The sequence below is a fragment of the Barbus barbus genome (genome assembly GCF_936440315.1).
Source record: "Barbus barbus genome assembly, chromosome: 21".
Classification (NCBI taxonomy): Eukaryota; Metazoa; Chordata; class Actinopteri; order Cypriniformes; family Cyprinidae; genus Barbus; species Barbus barbus.
The window spans coordinates 25,337,723-25,363,998 of record NC_136749.1 but is presented as its reverse complement, the minus strand read 5'-3'; the positions used below and the strand labels follow the sequence as shown (position 1 = coordinate 25,363,998).

General features: G+C 37.6%; 1 protein-coding gene across 3 annotated transcripts in view; it reads left to right on the top strand.

The window, feature by feature from the left end:
* LOC306886971 (oxidation resistance protein 1-like) overlaps positions 1-26,276 on the top strand; it is a gene marked incomplete at its 5' end in the record, with an annotated part of 150,680 nt that overhangs the window by 48,729 nt on the left and 75,675 nt on the right. For 2 of the 3 annotated variants that reach the window (XM_079444388.1, XM_079444386.1), the window contains one exon: positions 8,963-9,182. In XM_079444388.1, coding sequence (XP_079300514.1) covers positions 8,963-9,182 — 220 coding nt within the window. Of the gene's footprint in view, positions 1-8,962; positions 9,183-26,276 lie in introns of those variants that run through there. The other variant, XM_079444387.1, reaches the window with a different exon arrangement.

The window sequence follows — 26,276 nt, the reverse complement described above, 5'->3', positions numbered from 1 at the left end:
CATAACACAGAAGTTAAAGATATAGGGTGAAAATCATTCACAGTATAAACTGAAGGCCCCTTCTTTCCATAAGGAAGGTACAGTTCCAGCTTGCAACAAAGCCTGGAATAGCCTTGTCAATACACTTTTCAACTGGTGACAGCACCTGTTTAACACTTCGCCACTAATACCATCAGGCCCCCCAGCTTTACCAGGTTTTATCTGAGAAATATAAGCGACCACATCTAACTCCGTCAAATTAATAGGTGAGCAATATGGGATGGTCTGTCAAATACTATTGCAGTTAAGACTGCTAACCTCAATATCAAATCTGTTTAAAAAATTATTCATATCATTAATAGGTATAGTAATTGGTGGATCGCTATGCCTTTTATCATTCCTACCCATCATAATATTCAGACCATCCCACGCTTGAACATTGCCTGTTGTAACATTTTTGTCAATCTTATTCTTATGTAATTTAGCTTCCCTCAATTTACCCCTTACAACTCTTTTCTAAAAGTAATAAAATCTGCAAAAAGCTCTCTTTTTATCATTCAGACACCTTTTCAAGTCTTTAGAAACCCAGATCATCTTATTAGGAAAAATTCGGACAGTTTTGGTCCCAATCACGTTTTTCTCACAAAACTGTATAAGCTGAAATTGTCTCTGTTATTTCATTCATATCCTTCCCAGTATTAAAAAACAAGTCACTCACTTGCAGTTATTTTACAAAATCAGTCCATTATGCTGCTTGATATTGCAAACTGGTATTTGTTATCATATTATTTGAATGTATTCCATAAACATACCTATAGTGGCTAATGAATTGAAATTCTTGCACATTTTGTCCATTTGGAAGTGACGGATCGTTGTTTGATAGTTGCTGCAATCTCATGATTGACAGGGAGGGATTTCATCACATATTTAGAGAAGAGGTGTTGTTGAGGTGCATGAATAGAACGTACAGTAAACACTTCAGTACTCCATAAAATTTAAGAATTGTCAACTTTGAGCCTCGTACATTACTGTTATGCTGTCGTTTTTTTTTTTTTGCTTTTAGACAGCAGTTTGTGAGACCATTCTCTACAAACGCACACTATTTTCTCTCTCTCTCTCATGCTAATACAACCGTCAAAAGCTGATGCTGAGAAATCAGAGAGAGAAAAGAAGACGTGGAGAAAAAAAAATGTCTCATTAGAAAATTTGGGAAGAAATGCAGGTTGCATGCAAAGTGCTGTGCAGAGTGGCAGTCAGTTTATAGAACGATGACAGTTGTGCATCAGTGTGTTATGTAACAAAGTCATGTCAGGTGAAGAAACCTCATTTGATCTGCTCTCACATGAACTCAAGTTCTTCTGTTTACACTGTAGGTGATCAAACATGTTTTTCTTGTTTGTTTTACTGAAAGTGTTCATCACAAGCATGTACTGTATGTGAATGTCGTGCTTTATTAGAAAGAGCTTTCAGTAAGGTTGGAAATCAGGTCACTTTCTGTTTTATAATGTTGTTTAGAGCATTTGTGTTTTCCTGAGGTTGAATATAGTGACTGTTATAAACCAAATAAATCAAATAAAAACAAAAACAGCCTGTAGCCTCTGGTATTAAACGTCAGCACGTTTAATTTTAATGCAACTCTGACCAAACGTTTGTTCAAGCCTCGAGCTGTTTACTCCAGTGTAGACACACGTTTATTTCACAGCACTGTTGGGAAGCTGCTTTATCACTTTACCTGCTTTATGCAACGCAATTCCATTTAAATGTGGTTTAGAATGTTAATCAGAAATTCCTGCACAATGTGGTGCAACATTTGAATTCATAAATTTAAGTGTGTGTGTTTGTAAGTGTGTGCACTTTTGCATTCATGTAAATTCCTACTAATTTAAACGGCTTCATGCATTTATGAAGTAGCTACCAGTATTGGAGAGTAAATGACCCTTCGCAAAGACCCGCCCCCCCTTAGTTACTGTTGATATGTCCGACAAGCCACACATTTTCTCACGCAGTGAAAAATACATCACAGAGCAGAGGATACAGACAATATGCCGACAGACCAAACAGAGCAGGTTACCTTTGGTATAAAATTTTGTAATTTTCAAACAATATCAAGTTTTGTCGTGATCTCTGTCGCCTTAGTTCAAGTTGCAAGTGAACCATTCATTAGTTACTAGTTACAGCACAAAATAAACATGAATGAATATCAGAAAGTATCTTGTCTCAACCGCGGGTTTATTTGTCAGACAAAATGGCAGATTCGGCATTATGATTGGTCAAACTGTCTGTCAAACAACCTCCAAGTGAAGGATCAATTTGGTAGAAAGGCCACTAAGTTTGACAGTAGTTTTATGGAACTTTCCCAGGAGAAGCGGCGTAGTGTAACAAACTACTAGTGCATAATATATACTTACTACAGTACACACCGCCTACTTTTTTCTTAAATACTGTTAAAATGCATTATGCAGTGATAAACATTTCAAATAGTATTATAGTTGTCACATGACCTCACTATTTTACATATTCTACTACAGCGTGTGGCATCTAACATTTTGTCACTTGTATTGCTCATGCTTTACCGCCAACCACTTTTCTAAACTGTCCACTTTCTTATTTGTAGCAATGAAATCAATTTATTTTTTTCAGTGAAAAATTATCCGTTCAGTTTTAGTGCTGTCAAGATTCTTTCAGTTTAAAATGTTAAATTAAATAATTTGATATATTTTAATATGCTGAAATTTAAAATTTGGATAATTTTTTTTTGTCATCCTCAGGTCATCCAAGATGACATGTTTGTTTCTTCATCTCAGCATATTTGGAGAAATGTAGCATTACTTGCTCACCAATGGATCCTCTGCAGTGAATGGGTGCCGTCAGAATGAACAAGAGTCCAAACAACTGATAAAAACATCACAGTATTCCACATGTAATCCACACGACTTTAGTCCAACAGTTAACATACTGTGAAGCTGCATATTATTAAGTAACAAATCCATCATTAATGTGTTTTAACTAGCTGTCACTTCTGGCCAAAATATGAATCCATAATCCAAAATCTTCCAAAAATTCCATCTCACATCAAAATCCACCAACACATTTGTTTAGAACTGTTTTAGACTGTTTTCACTTATAAATGGTGCTATATCTGTGCACATTTCTCTCCTAAATTAGACCAGTCAACTTTTTCACTGTAAAAAGTAGTGTTATGGATAGAGGGCTCATATTTTAGTCGGAAGCAACAGTCTGAAGAAAACAAAACAAACAAAACTGAACAAAAACATCTTAATGACAGATTTGTTTCTTACAAACATGCAGCTTTTTACTTCACAAAACATTAATTGATGGGCTGGAGTGGCGTGGATTACTTGTGATTGTGATGTTTCTATCAGCTGTTTGGACTCTCATTCTGACGGCACCCATTCACTGCAGAGGATCCACTGGTGTGCAAGTGAAAAGCCGAGGCCTGTCAAGGCCAGTGTCCCATAACTCTCTCATAAGAGCCACGTGTAAGCGGCCATGAGGGCCCACAGGAGCTGCTTGTCTCCTCTAAATGACATGTCCTTCTCATGTCCTCATTTAGTTTCATTGCATGTAGTCTGGTCATGGTAATGGCACCCGAGAGTATCTGTAATATTTGCCTTCAAAGATCGGTGCAACAAGCGGGCCGCAACGTTGACGTCAGTCCTTCACGCTGAGATGTTCAGTTCCCTGTGCACACCAGATCTGAGTTTCACCCGGGCTCAAATCCATCTTTCCGAGCGAGATAAGCGTGCTCTGGCTTTGCCTGAATTCCCTGTTGTTTATGCATCTTTCGCCAAAACATGTGACTACTACACTTAATCTCTGAATGTCTGGCAACGCAACTCTCTCTGCATGGAGAATGAGGAGGAAGAGAAACAAATGCCAGCTCTTCCTCTCTCTCCTTCACACATTAGCTGTAAGATAAGTATTGGAGGTACTGTAACGCACACACAGATCCCCGTCTGCTCCCCACCCAACGTGTCCCCGTCGTACTCTGTTGGCCGCGATAAAGAGCAGCCACACTCACAGCCGCCATCAGCCGCCTGCCAAAGCGTTTAATCTCTCTGCAATTTCCCACCACCCTGTTTTCCCGCTGATCCGTCCCACGTCCTGTGAGTAGGGGGATTTGGGATTTTTTTTGTGGTTCAAAAACAGTCAGACAGAGAAGGAGGTGTGGGGGAATCTCATGAAGCCTGTCCAGAACATGACCTGATCATATTTCACCCCAAATCAAAAGAGAAAAACACCATTTTTAGTTTACATTAAAGAAAGTAAAAAATTGTTTGGAACCATTAAGATTATGTGGTTTGTGACCGTGTGTTCAAGATGGTTAAGCACATTTGTTCTGCTGTTCTCAGTAATGCAGTGCAAATAAAATCTCATTAAAGTTAAAAAATTTATTTTTAATTGCAAGTTAATTAATACTGCCAGATAGACATCATGGGCCATTTTGTCAAATGTTGCTGTTTTACATGCTTGCATTGCTCCAATAATAGGACATTTTTATTTTTTTATTTATTTATTATCTAGTTTATTTTTTAATAATCACACTAAATGAAATTGTTAAACACACACATGCGTTTTATGCACATAAGCAAATGCATATAAATCATACAGTATATATATCATAAACTGTAAAAAAAAAAAGGTGGACGACGCGTCTCCACTTCCTTCCACTATAGAAAAGTGAAGCCATCTTGAGAAAATTATGTCATTTGGAGCCGGAGTCTGCGCAGTAGAGATGCATTTGGAGCCCGAGTCTGCGCAGTAGTGTCGTGAGGTGGAGCTGCGGAATCAAACTCCCGCAGACCCAATCAACCATAACGACATGCCCTGTTTTTATAGCATCAAATTACTAGCTAAAATGAAACTTATCACAAAAATGAACAATTGAACATATATCAGCGTGATAACAACTACCTTAAATGACCAAAAGCATATTTCGGAAAATTGTATTGAAAGTGTAATCAATTTTTTTTATTTTGACTCAAGTCCCATTCGTTTACATGGAGAGGGCGGGGTTTATGACCTGTACTGCAGCCACCCACCAGGGGCGATCAAAGCTTCACTTTTCAGGATGTGTGAGGCACACCTGGTATATATTTAATATATTAAACACCTTTTATATATACACAAATTATTATGTTTTTATATTTTGTATAATATATTTTGTTTGTTTTTATAGTAATTATTTTTAGTAAATACATTAAATTTTAAAATTGACAGTAGTATATATGCGTGTGTGTGTGTGTGTGTGCACGCATTCACATATGCATATATAAATTAAATATATGTATTATGTATATATTAAACATAAATAATAAATTAAATTTAAAAAAAAAAATTATAGAACAATAAATAATTAGGATCTAGGATAAGACAGGATCTACACTTTTAATATTTTTAATGATGTAGCCCAGTTAGGCTTTTTATCTTTACTATAAAACTGCCTTGAAGTATTGCATTTTTTTCGTTTAATTAATAATGAATAATAAAACATTTTTTATTTATATAGATTGTCCAGCCTGCTTTGTATTTTTTATTATTTATTTATTTATTTATTTATTTTATTATGCGGTAATAGGCTTTCGTGATCCTTGTTTTCATGATATTCCTCCTAATACCATGGTGTCTGTCTTCTGGTGACCTTGTGTGACCTCTACCATCTTCTGCTCAGCAGTTTAGGAGAGTTTCCCGGTTCAGATTATTTTGACTTAGAAAACTGATTTTCTAATTATAGCTTGAGCAGTAAGCAGTGTTTTCATGGCAGATGTTCTGTACCGATTCAGTGCAGCCTCTGCGTCTGCGAATCACATAATCTACCCCTTAATTGAAGGGGAATGTTGTTTACATAAACACTCAAGCAGCGACGGCCAGTGCTGATGGTTAAAATACAGCTTCGGCATGAATACGTTCTCCTAATCAGAGCAAAAGTCATGCGGCGAGGCGGCTGAGGTTATTATTGTTTGAAAGAAAGCTGGTGCTTTGTTTACATCTGGTGTTACGAAGACTGGAAGCTGGCCAGACCCTCCGCTCCCCCTCACTGTCTTTCTGAGCTGTGAATAATAGATAAAGCCCCGGCGATGATTGGCACCACATCTCGTCCGTATGGAGGAATGAAAGAGCGCTGCGCCAGCTAGTTAATACAGACCCCGCATCACAGCGAGAGCAGGCCCTCAGCGACGACTTGCCATTCGGCCCTCATTTTCAATTCAAAAGCGGACGGTTTTGCATTCACAGGAACAACAGGAGCATCTAAATGGAGAAATTAAAAGTGTGTCTGTCTACAGGTGCCTGCCTGTCTGACTGAACAAATCACAAACTAGCTGCATGATTTTGTCTTCTAGTGTCGTCAATACTTCACTGATCTACTGAATCTTTGTTCTGCATTGTCCCACAAAAATGGTTGTTAATTGACAAAATTAATTACTTTGAGTGAACCTAATTTGTTTATGTTCACTTTTTAACCACTCAAAAGTTTTTTGAAAGGAGTTTCTTATGCTCACCATGTCTGGATTTATTCGATCAAAAATACAGTTGAAAGTAATATTATTCCATTTTAATATATTTTGCCAGAGCTAAGCTGAAGTTCCACAGCTCTAGCCACAGCCACATTACTCAAGTCTTTAGTGTCACATGATCCTTTAATATTCTGATTTAGTGTTCAGATGTTTTCAAATACTATTTGTATTCAGTTATTAATGTTTCTTACTTTTGTGAAAGTTTTTGCTGATTAGTTTTTATGGATTCTACAAAAATGTTGTTTTCTACATCGATAATAATGAGAAAACAAAAATAATTGTTTCTTGAAAGCCAGCTCAATTGAAGGCCAAAAATATCGGCACCCTTGGTAAATATGATTAAAGAAGGCTGTGAAAATTAATCTGCATTGTTAATCCTTTTGAGCTTTTATTTAAAAAATTCACAAAAATCTAACCTTTTTGGATAATAAGAATTTAACATGGGGGGAAATATCATTATGAAATAAATGTTTTTCTCTAATACATGTTGGACACAATTATTGGCACTCCTAGAAATTCTTATGAGTAAAATATCTTCTTTGATCATATTTATCAAGGGTGCTGATATTTTTGGCCATGACTGTAATTTAATTTTAGTTTAGTTTAGTTTTCAAATAAATGGAGTCTCTTATGCTTGGTGAGCATAAGAGACTCCTTTCAAAGACATTTTTTTAAAAATCTGAATTATTCCAAACTTTTGACCAATTGTGTGTGTGTCGCATTGGTTGGTAAGCTAATAACGCTATAAAAATAAAGCATAAAAACAGATTTTAGATAAATTTCTATGGTTTATATTATATTTTAGTTGGATTTAAGCATTTTTGTCAATTTTTTTTTTTTGGTATAAAATATTTCTAGTCAACTTTCCTCTTACTTTTTAATTGTAAAGTTAATCGCTCTACATTCAGGGATTGCATACTATTTGAGGTGGCTGGTTTAGTGGATGAGTGTTCTGTGTTTTTGAGCCGATTGAGTTGGACTCTTGTGTAAAGTCTGACTGCCTGGCTTCAGTTTTCTGGGTGACTTGCTGCTCCGTGTTGTCTAACTAACTAGTTCTTTGTTTTTGTTGGGCTTCCTTAACCATGTAATTTTGCTGGCCGGTGTTTGTCTCCTGGCTGATTGCACATATTATGTAATAGTGAGCTGGTTTGAGAGAGAGAGACCGAGAATGGAGGGAGCCGCACCTGGGGTCTGCCATCAGCATGCAGTCAGAGGTGCTGGAGGCTCCTTTGTGAGCTGTTTATTTAGACAGGTGTCTAAATGACATGCCCACACACACACATCTCTGTTGGGAGAGAATAATTTAATGTTTGTCTACATGCAAAAAACATTCAACTAATTATAAAGAAGTTTAGAATACATGATAATCACTTCTGACATGTGGGATCAATATCTTGCTTATAATGCTGTTTTTCATTTTTACTGTTTATTTTTACAGTTATGCCCCCCCCCCCCCCCAAAAAAAGTTCTGAAATATGAAATTGACTGCCGGTTCAATCTGACCCTGGCACATGCTGTCTATCTGATTTCTCTTGCTGGCAGCATTTCAGGATTGGCCCGATGATGATTGGCAGGATTCCTGAGAATGTTGTTTTGCTTTTTCAGGCTTTTTGTCTCATTTATGAGTCGAGATGGAAAATGAAGATGATTGACTCAGAGATCACACAATTTTTCTTTAGTTTCACTCCAAGTTTAAAAGCAAATCACTTTAAAGATTAAACATTTGCCCTTAGCGAAGGAATTAAACTTTCGTTGTCTTGTTCAGTAGTTTTAATCTAAAACGACTTTCTTGGATAATGCAGCATCTTTCCAATTGCAGATAAATTTGGGAATATTTTATAGTCACCCGAAGGCAAAATTACTGTGCCATGTTGCAATTTTCTACTTAAGCTGCACAATGAAACCTCATGCATGTACTATATCTGTCTCAATTACTTACACAATGTTATCACATTTTTTAAACATACGGTTTTTTGAAGTACTTCAGAGTACCATTTAAATATGAATGCACTGTATACAATAATGTAGTGCCATAGTATATTAGTACCATAGTTTTACCATCCTATACCATTACCATACCATACGAACCCTGCAGTATGACTTTAAGAGTTGCAAATGTCACATCTCGTATAAAAAAGAAGCTTTTTTAGTGTATGATATAAAACAGATTTCCATCAAAAGCCTTACGTTTGTTTACCCATTAAAGAAAAATAGATCTGTTTTTTAATGATCATAAGTGTCACAAAGCTCAGTCACATATTGCACTCATCAAGAATTTGGATCAAAATGTCACCTGTTGCCTCCATCTGTTGGCTTTTATGGATGCATGACACCACAATAATTGACTGGTCATACACAACATTTTAGATGGAATCAAAGGCAGTTACACGCACATGGTCCATAAGTTTACAAACCCTGCTCTACATGGTTTGAAGACTCAGTTCTGCATGTCTCCTGTGTTGTTTCCTCTCAGACTGAAGAAGAAGTCCCAATCGGTGGATATCGGCTCTCAAGGTTTTCCAGCACGGCTCATCCCGAGTCTGTCCTTAAACCGATCTTCACCACCTGTTGCCAAGACAACCACATCTGAGGTGCAAGAAAACAACAGCACCAATTCCCAGCGCCGTGGTCCGCGGTGCAGCGATCTGAAACGAGGATACACAATAGGTAAATGAGCATCTGGCTGTCTTCAGTATAGCAGACTCTGTGTTTGAGTGTTTCTATCAGATCTCATGAGTTTCAGTTGAGCTTTGTGTGTGTGTGTGTGTGTGTGTGTGTGTGTGCGTGTGTCTGTGAGTGCATGATGTTCACAATGTATGCGTTTAGAAAGTTCTGGCTTCCTGATTTCTGCCGCCTCTTGTTCTCTTATTGCTCTCTGATCATTCACCTCAGTCTCACTTTGACCTCTTTGTCTCCTGATACTCTCATGTCAACTCTTCTCTTTCTCTCCTTGCTCTCACCTCTGTATCCTCACTTTTTCTTCTCCTTCTTATCCATCTCATCTTCTTCTTCCCTCTTATGTCTCCAGTCTATCTCCTCTCATTCTTCACTCTCTTCTTGCTCTCCTCTTTCTTTCCTCTCTTATTTTTCCTTTAATTTCTCCTTTTTCTACTAGGTCTTATCTTTTTTTCTCCAAGATCTCACCTCTTTTTCATGTCTCCATAGTTTCTCCTCTCATTCTCCACATTTTGCTTTCATCCATTTCACCTCGTTCTCCTCCCATTCTCCTCTCTCTCCATGCTTTCATCGCTCTCTTTTCTTGTTCATCTCCTTGGGGAAGTCGTGGCCTAATGGTTAGAGAGTCGGACTCGTAATCGAAAGGTTGCGGGTTCGAGTCCCTGGCCGGCAGGGATTGTAGGTGGGGGGAGTGAATGTACAGCGCTCTCTCCACCCTCAATACCACGACTGAGGTGCCCTTGAGCAAGGCACCGAACCCCCAAATTGCTCCCCGGGCGCCGCAGCATGGCTGCCCACTGCTCCGGGTGTGTGTTCACGGTGTGTGTGTGTGTGTGTGTGTGTGTGCATTTGTTCACTACTCACTGCTGTGTGTGTGCACTTGGATGGGTTAAACGCAGAGCACCAATTTCGAGTATGGGTCACCATACTTGACAATATGTCACGACGACGACGACGATGACTTTTACCCCTCTCGTTCCTATTTCCCATATTTCTCCTCTTTTCTGCCTTTTTTATATCTGTCTCCATAGTTCCTCTCGTTCTCCACCATCTCTTTTTTTGCTCTCATTGTCTCAACTTTTTCACCTCTTTCTCTTCTCTCTTTGCTCTTGTCTTTCTCCTCTCTTTCTCCTTTCTCCTCTTTTCCCTCTTTCTCATCAATTTCATTTCTTTCTCTTCTAGAGCTAATCTCTTGTTCATGTCTCCATAGTTTCTCCTCTCGTTCTCCACCATCTCTTTTTGCTCTCATTGTCTCAACTTTTTCTCCTCTTTCTCATCTGTCTCCTTGCTCTCATCTTTCTCCTCTTTCTCATTTCTCCTCTCAACTATTTCATCTCTTTCTCTTCTTTTCTTCTAGAGCTCATCTCTTTTGATGTCTCCATTCTCCTCTCATTCTTCTCTCTGTCCTTGCTCTTCTTTTTCTTCCATGTCTTCTCTTTTTCTCATCGGTCTCATCTTTTTCTCCTATATCTGAGCTCTTTTTCATATCTATCTCCATAGTTTCACATAATATTCTCCGCTCTTTCTCTCCTTGCTCTCATGTCTGTCTCTCCTCTTTATTCCCTCATTCTCCTCTGCCTCTTGTCTTTCTTCCCGGTGTCCTCTTTTTCCTCTTTCTCATCTATCTCATCTATTTCTACCCTCTCTTTTCTCGTTTTGTCCTTGATCTCACCTATTTTCCATATCTGTCTCCATTCTTTTTCCTCTTGCTCTCCACTCCCTCTTTTTGCTATCATCTCCATTTCATCTCGTCTCATTTTCTCTTATCTCTCATCTCTGTCTCCTCTTTCTTTTCTGTGTTATATTACCATATTGAAAGCTTTTCTCAGTTTCTCCCAGTACACAGAGTGAATGCTGTGATCTGTGAAATAAGCCCAATGCTTGTGTGGGTTTGTGGGGTCTGAAGGGATTGTGAGGAGAGGTCAGAGGCTTTAGAGAGAGCAGGAGATGGCTTTCCTTTCATCTCAGCCCGTTTGATTGTGCTGCTGATTTGACGGCACCGTTTAAGAGCCGACTAAAAGAGATGTTTCCCCAAATCAAGAGGGTCCTTCAGTGCGCTCACAGAGCATGGGTTAGCAAATTCACCTGCTTTGTGTTCACTTCATTTAGTCACTCTTGGGTAGCTGTTTTGTTGAATGTTAGAGTATAAAACAGATATAATTTATATGGTTTTCTGACAAGGATTTACTTTTCTAAGCATTCAGACTGGTAATTTTAGCCTAGTGGCTGATTTAAAAAAAAAAAAAGGACAAATCCCACTGAATTACACTGCAGAAGGGAGACGAATGGGACTTCTATCAACCTAAAGAGGTTTATTTTGCTAGAATTATCTGCTGACTATATATTATACCCTGCTGTTTCAATAAATGGACATGAAATATTGATTTGAGTTTAAATTTGGTTTTATTAAGTGAAAAGAATGAGACCGTGGAACCATACGAGAGATGTAAAACTGTGTAGAAAACTGGTCGGCTGGATTAGCAGTCAATTAGTTTAACAGTTATTGATGGCAGAATGAACGATTTGACCAATCAGAATATTTCTGAGAGCCGTGTAATAATGATTGATGTTTTATTAGCATTTCACATTAGTTGCTCTTTAATGTTATTGGTGATTTTACTGTTCTCATTGTTTGGCTTTCTCCTATCTTTTAGAGGCCGTGCCCTCAGGCAATCACGGCAAATCACAGCACAGTTTGCCTTCTCATAGTGCCTCTAATTGGTGGAGAGGACGGCGGGAGAGAGAAGTGTTATCGATGGCCACACGCTGAGCGTCTTTTCATCCTGTGTCAGAACCGCCATTAAAACCACACCGCATATCCCGCTACATTTTAATAACCTGCTCTCATGTATCCCGCCAAATTATACTGTCATTTCCAGTTCGATGTGAGCGATGGTTAAAGTGTTTTAATGCTTTTAAATGAAAATGACCCTGACAGGCCTTTTGGTCTCCTTAAATGAGAGTGGTTTTATAGCAGGCGAGTGTACATGCTGCAATAAGTGCTTTTGGCTGGCTGCAAATAGGTCAGGGAGAGCGCGGTATAAGTTTGTCCATAAACTGCAATAATGAAATAAGTGCAGATCTCGGGGTGATGTGGAAAATGCGCTTCAGGTAATCAGTGGAGAGGAGTCAGGTCCACAGCGGTCCCTTAGGGCCCTGTGTAGCCTTAATACCCAACTCACCTAATTCTGTTAACAAGATACTGGATAGTCTGTTATGTAAGCCTGTATATTTATCCTGTAGTTCTTTAGAATGACGTTGTCTACCCTCTGCCTTTGGTGCTGGTCATGGTGGGATACATGAAAAGTTAAACAGAGGTCAAGGAGGAACTATACATCATTGCACATTTGTGCATTGCAGTAAAGCTTGCAAGCATGCAAAGTGCATAAAACATACTGTTAACCAGAAGTTAGTTTTAACTGTTAGTTCAAAGTGGTCACATGCACTACTATTCAAAATTTGGAGTCAGATTTGTATTTTTATTTAAAAAAAATGAATACTTCTATTCAACAAGGATAAAAATCATTAAAAGTGACTGTAAAGACGTGTAATGTTACAAAATCAAATTTTCTAATAAACCTGTTTGAACGTTCTATTCATCAAAGAATCCTGGGGAAAAAATGCATCACCGTTTCCACAAAGGTAGTAAGCAGCACAACTATTTTGAACATTGATAATAAAAATAAATGTTTCTTGAGCAGATCGGCATATTAGAATGATTTCTAAAGAATCATGTGACACTGAAGACTGGAGTAATGATGCAGGAAAAAATGAATTTTAAAAATATATTGGATTAGAAAATATAGTTGTTTTAAATTGTAATATTTCACAAATTTACTGTATCTTTAATCAAATAAATGCAGTCTTTGTGAGCATAAGACATTTCAAAAACAATATAAAAAAAATGCTTTCTGGCCCCACACGTTTAAATGGTATTGTATATAATGCAGGATTCAAAGTTAACACATGCTAAGTGCTAAATAAATATTAATAAAAATGTGAATAATTAAATCAATTATACTTGACAATATCCAGAAACTTTAAATAACTACAACAAAAAGCATACATGTTTTAAAGTAAAAACTGTAAAAAATAAATAAATAAATAAAAAATCTCACCTCACTGAGTGTCAAATTAAAAATTCCAAAATAAAAACAGATTTTTTTGTAGTATTTCATATGCCATTTAAGGCCTTGTGCCTAAGAATTGTCCCTATTGCTGCTAAACCGCAAATGATTGATTTTAGATAAACCTCTCCTTTGAGCTTCTCTAAACTCCCTTCCCTTCAGTCAGTGTTTTATGTCAGCCTTCGGCTGTTAAACATAAGCGTCTTCTTCCACATGTGAGCTAACACGCTGTCGCGCTTAATACCTCTCTGTTTCTGTTCTCATTAGGTGGCTGAGTATGATCTGCTGTCTGTGTGTTAGGGTGAACTGTCAGACCGCACAAGACTGATCACACTGTTAATGGTTGTGGAAAGGTAGAATGTTTGTCCTGTTCCTCTGTCTCCTCTCTTCTCAGACGCCTCTTTATTCTGAAATGTATTCTGAAGGTGCTGACCTGAGGGGTCAGATGAGATGCTGTACGGGATCAAGATCTGTTGTACAGGAAAACAACAGACGAGGGTGCAGCATGCTAACAAACAAATGTCATCCTGATGAAGAACGGTCAGGCTGGTGTGAACTCTGAGCTGGGCTTCTAATTACCAGTGAACAGAAAGATATACTCATAGTCTGCTGCCCTCACAGACCTCTTACAGTCGTCTGCTGGGTATATATGTTTTCACATATTCCACAACTTGTAATAGCAGCAACACTGCAAGTAAAAAAATTTAGTGAAAATAACTGAATTTTTTTAAGAGATAATGATAGCCGATATTAAGACCTGAAAAGTGTATTCTTTATTTTTCATTTGTTTTTAGCCTAAAATGCCTAATTTTGTTATTATGTGGAAATAAAATATATTAATAATATAAATATATAAACATACACTTATTAACATTTTACATGAATAAATAAAAGAAGTTTAATATATTGAAAAGATTTAAGAAAATATAAATATTTGGTGTATGTGTGTATATATATATATATATATATATATATATATATATATACTGTCAGACCTCTGTTGTGTGTCGTGCTCCTGCCTCTTGTTTCCTGTCCTTGTTTAGTGTAATTATTAGTTAATTGTCCAGCTGTGTTTTATCCTGTGTATTTATAGTCCTGTCTGTTCAGTTTGATTTTGTCTGGTCTACTTGTTACTCCCCGGTGTTCCTGTCTGTGTTTACCTTGCCTTGTCTTGCCCTGCCTTCTTTGGAGTTATTAAAAACTGTTATTTTGAGTTTACACCCTCGTCTGCGTGTTCGTTCCTCCCTGCTGTGTCCACCGTGACCAGACCAAAACAGTAAGCGGTGCCCCTTCACCTCGTTTTGTTTTTGTTTGTTTTTGGTTTGTTTCTTTCTGTTTTGTCCCCCGCGGCAAGGAAGTCGCCGCTCGTAATCCCGCCATAGCCCACGGCAAGTCAGCGTGGGAGTTCGGCGGAATCGCCGTGAGTGCTATGAGTCCGCTAGCCACGAGCCCTCAAGCCCGCCGATCGCGGGGAAAGCCAACCCGCCGTCTGCGGCTCACCCAAGCCCCCCATTTGCGGGAGATCGACGCCGCCATCCGCAGCTCACCCAAGCCCGCCGTTCGCGGGAGATCGATGCCGCCGTCCGCGGCTCACCCAAGCCCACCGGCCCGCCGCTGCCTCAAGCCCGTGGATCCAGTCCAGTCCAGTGCCATGTCCCCGAAGTAATGGATTTTTAAGTCTTGTCTTGCCCTCAGGAACAGTTTTAATTTGTCATGTTGGTCGGTCATGTCCACGGAGACTCGTCTGCCTCCTTGTCGCGGAAGTGGAGACACTTGCTGAGGGACCCTGTGAGGGCCCCTGACTCCTTGTCATGCCCAGAAGAAGCCTCAGCTTGCAAGCTAGCCCAGGAGGGCTTCCTGTTCCTGTGGGCTGTCCTGTTCCTGTGTGTTTAGCCCTGTGTGGGCTGTCTTGTCATGTCTTGTCCTGTCTGTCTAGCCCCAGAGGCCTCCTGATACCCCCTAGATGCCACATGGAAATTTTGGGGGGTAGAAGGGTTCCGGCTGGAGCACGAAGACCACCTGCCATGGCTTCCTGAGCTCCCTGCACCGCCATGGCCTCCTGAGCCCCTTGCTCCGCCATGGCCTTCAGAGCTCCCAGCTCCGCCATGGCCTCCGTTCTATCTATTCCGCTCTGGAGGCTCTCCAGAGCACCCCCCCCCCTCCCCGGTGGAACTGTTACGGTGCGGGTCGCGTCTTCCGGGAGGGGGGAGTTATGTCAGACCTCTGTTGTGTGTCATGTGTTCCCGCCTCTTGTTTGCATATTTGGTTTGTTTCCTGTCCTTGTTTAGTGTGAATATTAGTTAATTCTTGTCCAGTTAATTCTTGAGAGTATTTTTAATATTTCGTATTTAATTTTTTTAAAATCTGTATTGCCTCACACTCCTGAAATATTCATAGGTGCGTGGAATTAAAGTGGGACAATATAAACTAGAAAAAAAAATAAAAATACTGCACACTACTTGCATTATAAATAAAAATAAATAAATATTAGCAAAATTTTGGTCAGTCTACCTTCCTCGGGTCAAATTAAAAATACTTCTAGTAAATATTTATTATTTAATTTATTTACATTTTATTTTATATATTGTATGTATATAGATTTTGATATTTCATAATATATCTTATATTTATAATTTATTTTATTTTGATAAGGCATATCTTTGTCATTCTGGCATCTTATACTGGTTAGATTATAGCAAGAAAATAAAAACACCCATATATCATGTTTGTTTGCAAACAGCAGTGTCCTGCTATTACCCGTGTTATTTACACACTGAATTAGATTGGTTTGGGAGTTAGATAGAATAATGGCAGTGTGACAGTTACAGTAAACCAGCCTGTGGCCTCCACCTGCACGCTCCATCAGCGCCCGACCTGCTGACTCCAATTCAATTAGCAGCAGTTCAATAGATTGAGCAAGTGTCGAGCTCAAGCGTGGCTTCTACAGGCTTCTCTCAGGCTGCAAAAGGAGTCGCATATATTATCCAGGAGAAAACGTCGGTGACATTTACTCCCCAGTGCTATAAAATGCACAAGGCCACTATGGCAGGCCTATTTAGAGTTTATGACTGGTCTGTTGGGCCTAGAGGAGAACTTGACTGTTTCTAGCACTACGCTCTGTATAGCGGTAATGTTTATTTGCTCAGATTGATGCTGTCTCGCATGTACCAGATCTCCAGCAGTGCCTGTGCATCCTTCTGTTTACACAGCCACAGCAAATGAAGACACTGCTTCCTAGCAGAAAAATATCCCTACATCTGTAGCAGACAGAATTGACGCACACCCCCGGAGGCATCTGTGTGGGTAACACACATTATCGACAAGCCTGTGACCGTTAAATGGCATAATTATGTGAGCCATGTTGCATTCAGATCAATCACGTCCGGTTCAGGTCAGTTTTAGCTGTGGTGCTCCTCCCTAGTTCAAGTTGACCTTTGTGTTTCGACCGAATGACCTAGTAATCATAGTTAAATGGCCTGGACTTCCGGATCATGCAGAGATCAGACATGAAGAGAAGGATCCAGGACCACTTGCTGAAAAGGTCAGGTGTGATGGTGGATGACCTGAGGCGACTCCTGCAGCTAATGTGAGGCTGTTTGTCACGTTTTATGGTAGTATTAAGGGTTATTTACTACTTTCAGCTTCCAGGAGGCAGGGTGCACATGTTTTTATCGGTCAACTGTGAAATTGATCTTGTGATGTTTTTGTGCCCTCACTTTTATGCAAATCAGATAGTGGCGTAAAATGCTTGCAAAATTGGGGCTTTTAGCATCCGTTTAAATAGATTTTAATTTACCACCTGCTATAATTTCACTAGACAAATCGTGCTGATGTTTGTCAGTCCAGCCAATCATAATAAGCCTCATTTATGTTAAAATAAAGCATGTTTATGCTGAAAAGAAGAGCAGTTACATAACTATTCCAGCACATTTAGCACCAGCATAAGATGGATTATGAGTGGTTTGCTAAATATTGCATGCTAATGTGCCACAACTATTTAGTGAATTTGCCCCCTTATAGTTTGATAATGATATAGTATCTGTGGGTAGAATTGTATAATCAGCATATTCGGTATATACATATTCTGACTTTTCCATGCATGTTATTGTCTTGCCACAATGTTACCAGCATCTCCTCCACAGATTTACCCAACTGGGACCAAAAGATCTGTTCCTTGACTTGCTCTGTGGGCGGTGAGATCCAAAATATATGTGAAATGACAAAGCAGACTAAATTACAAAGTGGAGACAAAAGGCTGACATGTGGTCGATTAATATGGTCAATAACCAACACAGACTGAGCAGAAATGATACGGCGATGTCCCTTCAGTGCCATGTGGAGGAGGATATGAGCTACATCACAGTTTGAGTCAAAAGAATGGTTAAGTCAAGCATTGATGCAACAGACTGAAACTGATTGTAAATCAACATCCTTACAGCTCAGACAATCTTTACATACATGTTGGTAGGATAACAGGAGATCTAAAGAACAGCTGTTGTTTCTGGAGATGTCTTGCTGTTTAAAAAATTTGTTTTTAAAGAAATGAATGCTTTTATTCAGCAAGGACGATGAAAATGTATTACGGTTTGCACAAAAATATTAAGTAGTGCCACAACATTGATAATAAGATTTTTCTTGAACAGCAAATCAGCATATTAGAGTGATTTCTGAAGTATCATGTGACACTGATAACTGGTGTACTGATGCTGAAAATACAGCTTTGCCATAAATTATATTTTATAATAAATTAAAATAGAAAACAGCTTTTTAAACTGTAATAATATATTACACACTGAAAAGAATTATACAAATTTTTTTTTAAGGTAAGTGGTTGCAATCAATCTGTTTTAGCTACATTTAAATACTCAAATTTAGTTGACTAAATTTCAGCAAAATTAGTTTATTTAAATGTAGCTAAAATAAATTGATTGCAACCACTTACCTTAAAAAAATGAGTAAATTCAATGTATTTTTTTCAGTGCAACATCGCTGTTTTTATTGTATTTGTGAACAAATAAATGCAGCTGGTGAGCACAAGAGCCTTCTTTCAAAAACATTATAAAATCTTACTTATCCCCCACCACCACCTCCCAAAAATAAAGCGCAATAAAAAAAGTTAAATGCTGCTGCACTGAAAAAAACAATAAGTAAGATTTGCTTCATTTTTATTTTGCAAGTTTATACATAAATTTTAAGTAATTGAATTAAGTCAAATCTACTTAACGAAGTTAGGTAAAATTAGCAAAGGAAATAAGTAAATTTAACATGGCCAGTTAGAGTTTGAGTAATGTGTACTTAATTATTGCAGACTTAACTTAAAATAATTAAGTACATTTCACTCATGGCTTCTAAAATGTACTCAATCGATGTAGCCCTGGGAAACAACCATGTTATTAAAGCACGTGATTCACTCACAAACATGTAAGTAAGTAGACAGATTGTTATCCTTTTAAGATAATATGTCCACTCAATAGAATTATTACTCAAATGAGACCTCAATACTTGGTACACCATACACAATGACAGTGGCAATCAGTGGATATAGTGTTTGAGTATGTATGGGTTATTTTGAGTAGAAAATCAACTCCAGATGTCACAAAACAGTAAGTTACTAAACCTAACAACAAAAGCAACCATAAAACAGTGTAAATACAACTCAAAAACAGTGAAAAATTTTACCTTTTTAATTATTCATGCCCTAGTACCTGATTGGAAAAACGGGATCATAACTTTATTTACTAAAAGAATCCTTGCAAACATAACAATTCCAAGTAAAATATACTTATAAGTTCTAATATAGAATTTACTTTAATTTTTGAATTCTGACCTGAGCTGAATTATTTAATGTAGAAATTACATTTGTTTTTATGTTGTATTTACTTCACCAAAAAAATTTTTTTTATCATAGTTGAACTAGTTCACACTAATGAAACATCTTAATGAACTGAACAACTAAAAAGAATCAAATTTTCCCAATGCTTCATTTGAAATATAGAGTGGACATTATTTTGAAACCATCTTCATTTCCTCAGTTTTCTTGACTGTAAAACACATGCAGCACAGTGGTACCAAAATCATTTTAGACACATACTGCCATAGCGTTTTTGGAAACGTTGCTAGGTTATGAAAACGCATCTATTATATTGCTATAGAAAAATGTAGTTACTAGCATCGTGATACTTTTGGTCAGTTCCTCCACTGCTCTCACTTCTCTCTATATCTAACTAGATTGGCAGTCACAGCACTTCTCCAGACAAAGGCCCAGAGATTCATGGATTAGGCCGTGGGGTGGAATGAAAACAGTTTGCTTTCCTGGAGGTGGTTCTGCAGCCAGGGCTGAATTTACTGCTGCATTCCCCTCGGAAGGATTGGTGCCGCTGGATTTATAACCCGTGCTGTATAATTACGCCTCTCTCTCTCTCTCTCTCAGCAGGGCCTCCCCCTCTTTATTTGAGCAATTTATCTATCAGAGTCTGAGTTCTGCCTCAGTCCCTCTCCTGAGCTCGGCTCATGTGCAGTGAGCTGGCCAGGGATGGATTTTATTGATTATTATTGATTAAGGGGATTTTAAATGAGGAGTAAGCGGTTTGTTCTGAACACCTCGCTGTGAAATATAAGATCTGTTCTCATAACAGCTGATATTTGTTTGCTGTACACGTCAGACAGATTTCTGTATCTGTGTATGTTATACATGTGCATATTTACAGAACTTTCTTGGACTGAAACTTCACCTTTTTTATCACTTTTCTAAAAGAGCTTAAATCAAACTTTAACAAACTTAACAAGACCCTGCAGCTTTGTTCTTAGTTCTTAATGATCTGTTTTAATTCAGGGTTGAGTACATTTGTGGATTGAGTCCATTTATAATCTTAGTCCAGTTTCACTGAATATTAAAATCAAATAATCACTCAATACTTATTATGGTTAAGGCTGATTAGAAAAAAACAATGTTATGCTCTTAGTAGTCATGTGAACATCAATATTTCTTCATTTTGTGGTTAATTTATGTAAACATTTTTCTGTCATTGGATGATAATGATCCATTAATTTGTTTTTGTTTTTTTGCATTTGAATATTATTTAAAAATTGTGTGGTAGCAAACATTGTTTTATTTTGAATTGAAAAGACCCTTAGATTAAAATGCTGTTAGAATTGGGGCAGAAGCCATGTACTGCTGTTGTTTTTATTATTTTATTAAATTATAATTTATTATTTCATAATTCCATAAATTAGATTTCAAACACCTTCATTATTCATTATAACCTATAGTGGATCATTTAATCAGCATTCTTTCTGTTAGTAGTTAAAAAATATCTAGATCCAATTATACACATTATATTTATATATCATGAAATATAATGTATATAATTGGGTCTATATTTTTAATTCAGATTCAGATTTGTTTATCATTATTTATTATTTACTTGTTATTTTTCATTGTTATTTATTCATTTGTTTTTCATTATTTTTTATTTGCAATATTAATTTTTATATACAAGTAAATCCCAAATTCAAATTAAATTATTGTCAAAAATGCAATAATTTAAATAGCATATTTGACTTAAAAAATCATCAAAATTATATCGGGGATAAGCTTTCATCATCTTACCTATTAGAAGAAAATGCCCCCCTTTCATGATTTTCAATTTGTTAGAAGAACTCATTTATACTAACTTACCTAGAAAATGTTTCCATCTTTTTCCTTTAATAATATATTGGATGATGCATCATCTGTATATGCTGAATCTCTCTAAATATGTAAAAGTCTAGCAGAAAATGCTAAATCAAATGCTTATATTTCAAAAGAGCGCATCATTTTCTATAATATGAGCCATTTAAAGCAGTGGAAGAACTAATGTACCAAATCAGCTGAAGGGTCGCTCATCATACGGTGTCTTTCCGCTCCTGCTTTGAATGAGACATCTGTGAGATCTACTCATCATCTTCAGATGTTTCTCTTCTCGCAGTGCCAATCTTACTTTGTGATTGTGGCCTCATTGTCTTGATTACCCTCCGCCACCCTGAGCCTCTCACCGCCAACATCCACCTCCGTCCTCTCTATCACAGGCACTTGTCCGTTTCTTTTCTCTTAATCAGCACAGGAATGAAAGGAGACAGGCGTTAGGCCATTATAATTCATGCACCAGCGCTTAACATAATGATGAAAAATATGAGCATGTCCTTCTGAAAGGGAAAGCAATTAATTCCCCCTGCAGAGTTCAGGAGAAGATATTGACACAGCGGTTAGCATAAGATTGAACGTGTTTTGTTTACATGAGCCTGATCTCTGTGTTGCCCTCTCAACTCATGCTGGGTTATTTGTTGACCACCCGACAGAGCAAAGCTCAGGCTTTATTGTTTTAATAAATTAGATGCTAGTGCTGATGGTCTGATGGTCAGATAAAGATACTAGTGCATTTCTGATGGTCTCCTCTATACTCACAGATGATGATTTCAGATATATTTTAAAATATATTGCAAATACAGATTTTTATTTAATTTTTTGCTTTCATTAATAACTTTCATAAATTTTTCCTCCTGTGAAAAAGTGGTCTGATCTGAATCAGGAGAGAAATCTGCACAGAAGCTTTAGATACTTCCTATTTATATTATATTTTTTATATTATTATATTATATTTTATATTTTGAATAAAGTATACTTTTCATTTACGTTTAAATGTTACTATACTTTATTTTCACTATTGTCCAAAATATATTTTTCAATGTTGTTGAAAAAAAAATGTTTTAAAGTTACATTTCATGACATGACAAAAATTGCCAAAACCATTGGAAATATAGATTGTAAAATACATTTACGTGAAAATAAATTCAAGTTCAAGACATTTTTTTATCTTTTTAGTATTGTTCAAAATATATTTTTAAATATATCTCAGAATATTTAAAAAATGGCAAAAAGTACACTGCAAAAAAAGCTTTTCTTACTTAGATTTTTTTTATTGTTTCCAGCCAAAATATCTAAAAAAAAAAGTCAAAATTGTTGTCTTAAGTCAAAATTAAGTAAGGTTTTGCTTGAAACAAGCAAAATAATTTGCCAATGGGGTAAGCAAAATAATCTTGTTTTCTGTTTAAAATAAGATTATTTTGCTTACCCCATTGGAAGATTGTTTTTGCTTATTTTTTTTCTGAAAACAAGATCATTTGAGCTAACTAGTGGGACACCACCTTAATTGAGACTTTGCAGGGCTTCCTAATCTTTAAACCTTCTGTCTGTGGAGGCTGTAGTCCTCTGGTAGCGCCACACTAAATCAGACCCCATGCAGCATGTAGCTGGGCTGTGATCAGATCAGTGCAGTCATGTGTTATTACAGAAGTAAGAGACTCCGCACTGCAGTATATTTTAAAAACGAGCGAGTACCATTTTAAGAGAACATTTTCAAATCAAGATTTCATGCATATTACCAGGCTAGCTGCGTATTCTGTTTCCAGGTTGATGAGCCAAGAACCCAACTTTTCAGAATCATACTGCTTTACCCAGCAGGTCGGCTGTTTGTTCAGGTGTCCCACAATTCTGAAGTGAAACCCTTTGTGCTCTGTAACCAGGACAGATATGACATAACCATATCAACAACAGAAAAAAAAAACTGAGCATGATGGGGGAAAAACATCCTGATTCCAAAATCAACATAATTCAGTTCAAACGAGAGGCTTATCCACTAAAAATAGCTTTGTCTTCCTGATGCGATTTTCTTGTACAGGGATTTTTCCTCCACAAATGCCATCAGGAAATGACTGGCGTTTAAGCTGCCTGCCACCCCCTCCTGTACAGGACTGTATGTGTGACTCCTTCATGTGGAGAGTCTAGTAGTGAATGATTTGTTGTCATGATGAGTTTCTCAACATCGGTTGTGTGATTTAAATCATGTATTGTGTTGCAGACTTAGTGAACACTTTTGAGTGATGATGCCATCTAATCATTGTATCAGAAAACTGATTCAATAAAATCATACTCTGTCAGCATTTTTGCTACTATCAAAAAACTGATTTCTTACCCCAAACTTTTTGAACAGTATCGATTTTAATTTCTTAAGCTGGCCTACTTGCCAAATATGAAGTGAAAAAAATACTTTTATTATTAAAACTTTAATTATTTTAATGTCATCAATACAATATTATTGCATATATGTGACCCTGGATCACAAAACCAGTCTTAAGTGTCAATTTTTCACAATTGAGATGTATACATCACCTGAAAGCTGAATAAATACGGTTTCCATTGATGTATGGTTTGTTAAGATCAGACAATATTTGGCCGAGATGAAAATCTGGAATCTGAGGGTGATAAAGAATTCAAAATATTGAGAAAATCGCCTTTAAAGCTGTCCAAATTAAGTTCTTAGCAATGCATATTACTAATCAAAAATGAATTTTTTATTATATTTACGGTAAGAAATTTTCAAAATATCTTCATGGAACATGATCTTTAATTAATATCCTAATGATTTTTGCCATTAAAGAAATCCATAATTTTGACCCATACAATGTATTTTTGGCTATTGCTACAAATATACCCCAGTGACTTAAGACTGGTTTTGTGGTCCAGGGTCACATATTGTAACTATTTAGACCTACCAAACAGAACAGCAAAAATAGTTCATGTTTTCAGTTTCAAACAGGTCTCAGCATGTTATTTTGATCAAAATAAGGTGGAGAACTGGTTTAGCAGTTGATTGGCTGAATCCAGCTATTGGTTGCTGTGATGATAGCCTGGCTGATGATCTGTGGCAAGAGTCTAGCAGCTGATTGGTTGCCGTTTTAAGGGTCCAGCTGCTGATTGGTTAACGTGACACGCGTCTAGCAGTTGATTGATTGCCGTCGTGACAATCTAACTGATGTTTGGATGCCATGTGCATCTATGCAGTCAAACTCTTTTCTGAGGAATGCCGTGTATAACTGCAGTCCCTGCTTCTCACAGCAATGACTGAACAACCGCTGAGGTCAACGTTAAAAACGCTGATGGGAAGATCTGACTCAGGCCTCTCATGACTACTCGTATTCAAACTAATAGACCCTCCTAAACTCAGATCAGCGGGGAGGAGGCTTTTGGTTGAGGTTTAATGCATCAGTTGAGGGACTGTTACACACTCATGCCTTGGTGAAATGATTCATTCTCCGAGATTCCTCTAAGGCCAGACTGAGTCATTTGCATTTGTCTTGTGAATATTCATGAGTTTCTGTGCAGTTTGGACAGCATAATCATCTGTTAGATGGTGCTGTCATCTCAGAGAGGGAAAGCAGTACTTTTGTCTTTGAGGCAATCATACACCCGAACAGAAGAGAACACATTATCCACCTGTGTGCTGTGGCTTTGACAACAACAAACTGTATGACATGGCAATATATTGCTAAAAAATATTCCTGCATGCAAACAGACATAGACTAGGCATGACAAAGAATATTCCTTAGACAAGCGTGGGTCTTCGATCGGCAAACAGTATCCAACACGGCAAGGCAAAGAGAGATGAACCAGGTACACAAGCAATAATCCAGGCAGGAGCAAACACAATCCGAAACAGCAGAGCAAAGGGTTAAACCAAGATACACAGGCTAGAATCAAAACAGGCAAGGCAAGACTAAGAAAACTACGAAAGGCTCCGTAAGGTAGCTATCAGCTAGGGTAGCAATAAGTGCATACAATACTCGGCAGAGAGGAAGAGGAAGTCCATGGTTTATGTAGGGTGTGTGATCAGTGCAATCAGCTGTGTGTCGTCAGTGCAATGGATGATGGGAATTGTAGTCTGAGGTGGCGTGCAACAGTTAGTGTGGTGCAAGAGTCCATATGGTGAGCGAGTGACCTCTGGTGGTGAGTTAACGGAAGTTCATAGACCAGATTCATGACACAGTCAGAGGAACTAAACGGCTACTTCAAATAAAATACAATAAAATCTTGTTAAAAGATAATCAAGGCATGTTTTCACCTTTTTTCCTCTCACAAAATGAACTTTTTGTGAATCTAACTTTTATTAATTAAAAGTTAGATGCACCCCTATTATGTATTTATTTATTTTAGCATTAATTTGGTACAAATTCAGATTTTCTTGTTTTCACTGATGCACAATATTACATTTGGAAATCATGCTGGATAATATATAGTGCCCTCCATAAGTTTTGGAACAGTAAAGACAAAATTGCTCTGTTGGCTGTGGAGTCAAGACATTTACAAATATGATTAAAAGATGAATATGAGACAAAACTACAGAATGTCACATTTTATTATTGGGTGATTTAACACATAGATGTTTTACCAGCTAAGAAGTTCAGCACTTTTAGAGTTTCATCCCTCTATCTGATGTGAGCATAAGTATTGGAACAGTTGCCTCACAGGACTTTCTAAGTGATCAGCTGTGTCCTGTTGAATTAAAAGCAGGGAATGTGTTGTATCAGTTATATCCATTACTTCTGTTTTCTGAATCTTGCATTCGATGATGACACACACAAGCCAGGATGAAGATGAGGGAGCTAACTTTGAGAGAAAAGCATGCAATTTGGATGCTAAAAGAAAAGAGGAATCTGTTAGAGCTCTAGCAAAAACAAAGGGCATGGAGAACCACCAAGAGTTTGGAAACCACCAGCGACACCAGCAACCAACAACGACCTGATCAGCTGAGAAAACAACAGTAGTTGATGACAGACAAATCATAAAAGCTGTGAAAATGAACCCTAGAAGAAGTGTCTGTAAAATCACCAACAACTTCCAGAAAGCTGGAGTGATGCTCTGACAATCTACTGTCCTCAGGAGACTTTGACACAGAATTACAGATGCTACACAGCAAGATGCAAACCTCTGACCAGCACCAAAAATAGAAAGACAAGATTAGAGTTTGCAAAAAAGCACAAAGGTGAGCCAGAAGAGTTTTGGAACTGTGTTTATGGACCGATGAGACAAAGATGAACCTTTATCTTAGTGATGGGAAAGCAAAAATGTGGAGAAAAAAAGGGA